At 44.9% G+C, this 6,000-nt stretch overlaps 1 protein-coding gene across 1 annotated transcript in view; it reads right to left on the minus strand.

The window, feature by feature from the left end:
* SLX9 (SLX9 ribosome biogenesis factor) overlaps nucleotides 1-4,422 on the minus strand; it is a 170,041-nt gene extending 165,619 nt beyond the window's left edge. The window contains exons 1-2 of the mRNA XM_066575651.1: nucleotides 4,224-4,422; nucleotides 721-829 (exon numbers count right to left, since the gene is read on the minus strand). Of these exons, the coding sequence (XP_066431748.1) occupies nucleotides 721-829; nucleotides 4,224-4,382 (268 nt within the window). The 5' untranslated portion in view covers nucleotides 4,383-4,422. The remainder of the gene's footprint in view (nucleotides 1-720; nucleotides 830-4,223) is intronic.
* Nucleotides 4,423-6,000: the final 1,578 nt, after the last annotated feature.

Here is a 6,000-nt window from a genome sequence, read left to right on the forward strand (position 1 = left end):
GAGCCATATACCGTTACTGATGCATCATGCTAAATTCCTAAAGGGAACTGTTAACTACATCAGATTTCAGATGCTGATCCAGATCCTTCATGTACAGGAACAATTGACAGAAGCGGACAATAAAAATACAGACCAAAATCATCTACTGCTATTCCAAAGCAAACATAATACAAAAGGAATCTTCATGTGAAGACAAAGTTGTGGGAGACAAGCAAGCAAAGTGGAAGTAAAGGCCCTTTTATATGCAAAGATAATCTTTCAAATGACTGAAAGATTGAAAGATGTTGCGATCTATTTACATAAAGTGCTAATGGCCATTAACACTATCCTCTTCATTTGCATGTAAAAGGGGCCTCCAGGAGCTGTTTGCATTGCTCACTGTATGATTAAACATATGCCCAGCTGTGTACACTGCTGCATTGTTCTGCTCACAGTTGATGGCAGATTACAATGTTATCTGCAGAATTCCGTGGAGATAACAGCTTGAGATAAATGTGCTACCTCCCAGTAGATGAACGATGGATTTTAAGTTCACCTTAAAATCATTGTTCAAATTAAAACAGCATGATGCCCAAGTTTACCGGTTACGATTATTTTCGGTTGTTTGAAAGAATTTTGAGCGATAATCATTACGTGTAAATGGGCTTTAGGGTGGATTCAGACGACCATATATCGGCTCGGTTTTCACGACAAAGGACATGAACTTAGTCAATTCCATACCTTTTTTGATAGGGGGTGAACTTTTTGTTTCGACTTCTAAGTTTTGCGTTAAAATTTCCGGGTCAATCTTAGTTGATGCAAAGATATCTGAGGAAAATGATGTCCAGTCCTGCAGAGAGAGAAAAAAGTTTTTTTTTATTTAGACACCTTTTTAAAAATTGAAGACTACAACTTGTTAATGTGTGACAACTACATATTCCAAAGAGTAAGAAGACACCTGCATGTAGTGCTATAAGGGCTCAGTCACAGGGGCGCATCGGCGCCCGTGTTACTGCAGCCAGCAGACGGCCGTTCCTGAAGATGGACGTCTCTCTGCAGCGCTGGGAGGAAGAACATGTGACCGGCTTCGTTGCCGGTCATGTGTTCTTTCATCAGCGCTGGAGAGAGACGGCCATCTTCAGGTACGGCCGTCTTCTAACCGTCAGTCACACGGGCGCATCGGCGCCGGTGTACGGGTGCCGATGCGCCCGTGTGACTGAGCCCTAAGGCACAAACCTGAGCCCACATGTGGCTTCAGCACAAATCTGCACTGCTGCGTGCTTTTGCGCTTGAAACTGCAGATTGCCTACAAAATTGTGCGACCATTCTTAATTACCTTGAAATCTGCACCGGTTTACATTACACCCCATGCCGGAGCAGGTTTTTTTATCATCACCAAAGAATATAAACCGGCTCCTTGCTCTCTGATTTACACCCAACTACATATTTTAGTTCTTCCATGTATAATTGATATAATGTGCCATTTCTGAAGTATGGGAAACCATTTCTGTTAATCCACACAAACCCTGGTTGCCTGTAGCCACCAGTAGGGGGCTCATCCATCGGTGGCTGCTATTCACATCAACAATAGTCATACCCATCAGCTCTCTGGTGGTGGGAACAGGAAGGAGAGAGCGTTACAAGTAAAGGCTCTTTTACACGTAACAATTACTCAAAAATGCATTCAAACAAATTTGGGCGATAATTGTTCAGTGTAAATGTGAAAAAAAAGTTTACTATTCGTTCACAGTTGCTTATCGCTGACTTTCAGTCATCGTAAAAAACTACTGCTGGCTTCTCATTGTGTGTAAACACTTCCTGCTCAGGGTTTGACTTAAAAAAGTGAAGCCAGCAATGTCTTTCAGTGTAAACGCTCTGCACGAGCGCTGGTGACCTTAGCGGTGATGCAGACATTGAAATGACTGTTGGCCCGTGTCAAAGGGCTTTAAGGCTATGTTCTCACCTACATTGGGAGCCTCTGTTAAGAAGTTCCATCGCAGACTCAGCATGAAATGCCAGAATAAAAAGCCCGGCATTAATGACATTTTCGTTTGGTAAAATGCCGGAAGGTTACAAGACTTATAATGCAAATATATATATATATATATATATATATATATATATATATATATTTTAAGTGCTTTCATTGTGGGAAAGTAGTTACACAAACTATATAATTTTGGATTAGGCCCCCTGTCCACGGCCATGACGGAATATCGCTAGCAATATTCCGCCGTAGGGGAGGAGGGGGTGAGCTGTCAGGTCTCTGCGGTGAGCCTATCTGACAGATAGGCTCACCACGGAGAATCACGGCATGCTGCGAATTGATTCCTGTGAGCGAAGAATCGCTATCATTCTCCGCTCGTGCACAGGGGACTGCGCTTTTCAAAGCAACACTATAGAAAACGTTCACTGCGTTACCCGTGGCCCGATTTTCGCTGCGGATAATGCAATGAACTAACGCCTGTGGACAAGCAGCCTTAATCGTAATCATACCGACAAACAAAATAAAGATAACACTTCATTTATATTATACGGTGGACCCGGTTTTAAAGGGGAAAAGGAAGAATTTCAGATTTTTTTTCCTCTGCCCCCCAAAAAATTAAAGGGGTATCTTGGGACTCAGGATAGGTTATCACTAACAGCGGGCCAGACGATCAGCTGATAAGTAGAAACTCCGAGCAGCGGCTTCCCAGCAATCAAGTATTGATGACCCATCTTGAAGATAGTTCGTAAAAGTCCCAGAATACCCATTTAATACAAGTTGAACAATGTATTATATGTACAGAAAAGTGGTACCATTAAAAATAACAACTCATCACACAAAAACACAAGACCTCATACGGCTATGGTTCTTGTAATTGTAATCCCCTGACAGGCGATACGTGTGGGGGTTTTCCAGGGGTATTGTACTTCAGGTTTTACATAGGTGCTATTTTGTATTTTCATTACCCTATCACTCAGATTTATCAGTATTGATTAGGTGTCCCGTCTTATATTACGTTTGGGCACTATATAAGGCCAGACTCACATGACCAGGTCTGACTCCTATGCAGGAGCCCGCAGCGATCACGGTTGTGTAGCCAACTGTCGACCATGTATACCTCAATTTTTCTGTATTGCGGATAACCGCAGTGGCTCACCGTCGGTCATGCGCAGTACAGTTGTTTTTTTAATATGTTTGTTTTTCCCGCGCCGACAGTTAGCGATGATGCGGGTACCTACAGCCCATACACAATATTAATTGCGTATGGGCAGCAGGTCAGGTGGCCTCCATTGACTTGAATGGAGGCCATCCGCGCATAGTCCGTAGCAAAATAGAGCATGTTACGAATTGCGAATTCACAAAAATGTGAGCGAAAAAAAAAACGATTTTCCATGCCTTTCAATGCGTGTGATTTGCTGCGGATCATCCATGCACACGTCGGTCGCGGATTCTACAATATGAATGCGGTTCTGTGAAGCTGGCCTAAGGGTTTGCATGTGGGACTGCATTATATATATGGTGGCTATATTTTACATCGGTGCTCCTGTAGTGACCGGGCATCTCGTTTACATCTGCTCAGTATTATGTAGGTTTTACATGTTGTCATTGTGTCTGATGGTCCTTGGTTTTTTTGTGTCTAAGGGAGAATTCACACGAGCGTATATCTGGTTGCGTAAATATATAAAAGCAGTATACTGTATAAATGTAATTGCTTGCATCTTTGCGCAGGGTATTTACACGCTGCATATACTTAATACAGTATTTCGGTGCATAAACACACAAAACGCAGTGCAAAAATAACCAAAAACGGATCAATGGGTTCTATTCACGAGAATCACGCGACAAAAATAGCATGCGTAAATGTGTAGCATACATACCTTTGTGTGAACGAGCCCTAATAAAGCTTATTTATGACATTTTGGGACGTCCGACACATTACCTGCGCCCGTTTTCTGGATCATATACTGTGTTTAGCTCACGTCTGATTGCACGCCTATCGCGGTTCTTGTAGTGCGACGTTGTGAAAACAAAGGAAACTGCCCCACCATTTAGCGTGCAACAACGGTCGCTATTCTTGCCATTAAAAATGACGAACAGCCTAATAATAGAGCGGCTGCACACAAAGACCCCCGTCTGCCCAGTGAGCTGGTTCTCTATGGAGCCACCTGACATTACATTGCTTATATATGGCAGCGAGTGTGGGAGCAGCACGTCAGCCATAGCCTGTAGAGGCTGCTTGCAGCCATGTTATCCTTACCTTCCCTCCCACAGGTTTGCTCCAGGACGGCGGGACGGACAGCTCGGCCGCGCCGGGGAGCTCATAGTCTGGGCTAATGGGGACATTCTCCGCAGACGAATCAACTTTTACAGCCGCCGCATGCAGCTTCTGCCGGGCACGTTTGATTTTCCCCACCATACTTTCCAGTCCCGGAAGTGATGCGTCGCGTCACCACGGCAACGTCCGTGAGAAATCACCTTCCCCCAGAAGACCGAACACAAACGTTCCGCCGAGCAGCTGATGCCCCGTGTCACGTGACCTGGAAAACCCATACACATATATAGCGATAAGGTATTTACTGATAAATGCCCCCTACTGCTGACTTATTATTTGTTGGCTGAGCTGCAGCTAGCTTGTTCTGCTTCTGTAAACATTAAAGGGGGGTATCATCATCAAGGTTATAGAGGGCGTCTATAGATTGATAGCCTTAAAGGGGACCAAAGTTTTACAAACTTCTGACAGTGTGTGATAGCGACATCTGAAGTTTTGAACGGTGGCTGTCAGCATGCTGGGATGCACACTAGTCGATAGAAGGAATGAGCAGCAGTGATCATATGATCTCGGTACCCGTTTGGCTGTTAATGGCATGGCTTCGAGCATCTATGGAGTCTGTACACTGCCTGCAATGACAGCTGAATAGGCACTATGCTCAAATGAGCGCTTCTATCCAGTCATTATAGCAATCAGTGTGGTCCTTGTCAGCATCTGGATCCCACCGATCAAAACATCTGGCGTCACCCCAACAGATCAGAAATGTTTATGAAGTTTAGGCCGGGTGCGAACTAATGGCGGTTTCACATCTGCGTTGCAGATCTAGCTAAAAATATCAGAAGAAAAAGTGTTGCATTTAGCGTTTTTTCTTCCGTCCAAAAGCCGGGCAGCTGGGCGTAATAGAGGCGGACGTCCAGCGCCATTTGGTTCTGTTCAGAGACAGAGCCTTCGGTCACTGGGATTCCACTTTCCTGCTCCCCGAATATGTGAAACCGCCCTTACTGTGTGAGACGCCAGTCCATGTGCTGTTCGATTCGCCAAGCCATAGTGCGAATCATACGTCACAAGTGTGCCTTTTTTGACCCAAATCTTTCTTTTCCTCTTGAATGTCCCTCTCTTTGACTTTGGAAATAGATTTGGATTAATAAATTTGCCATATTGTTCCAAAAACTATCTATATGCTTTTTATCTGTATACCAGACCCCAATGTGTATATTAATCCACTGTCTGCGGTTATTCCACAGTTTAGTCAATGCACTACTACTAATCAGTCCACAAGCTACTGTAAATACTGCCACCCATAAGTCCGCAGTTTGCCTGCCAGTCAACAGTCTAGTGCAACACTGCCGTCCATCAGTCTACAGTCTAGTCTAAATAATTTCCTTATTTTACATATATTAAAGTTGCTTATTAGAGATGAGCGAACGTACTCGTTTCGAGTACTTACGCACCCGAGTACCGCCATTTTCGAGTACTTCAGTACTCGGGTGAAAAGATTCGGGGGGTGCCGGGGGGCGGGGAGAGGCGTGGCGGTGCGGGGGGTAGCAGCGGGGAACAGGGGGGAGCCCTCTCCCCCCCCACTCCCCACTGCTACCCCCCGTGCCGCCACGGCGCCCCCCGAATTTTTTCGCCCGAGTACGGAAGTACTCGGAAATCGCGGTATTCGGGCAAAAAAGGGGCGTGGCCGAGCACGTTCGCTCATCTCTATTGCTTATATGCCTATAAGTTCTGATTTTCAGATGGTCATTCTCATTTTTCTCTGGCT

Source organism: Eleutherodactylus coqui, chromosome 8 (assembly GCF_035609145.1).
Source record: "Eleutherodactylus coqui strain aEleCoq1 chromosome 8, aEleCoq1.hap1, whole genome shotgun sequence".
Taxonomy (NCBI): Eukaryota; Metazoa; Chordata; class Amphibia; order Anura; family Eleutherodactylidae; genus Eleutherodactylus; species Eleutherodactylus coqui.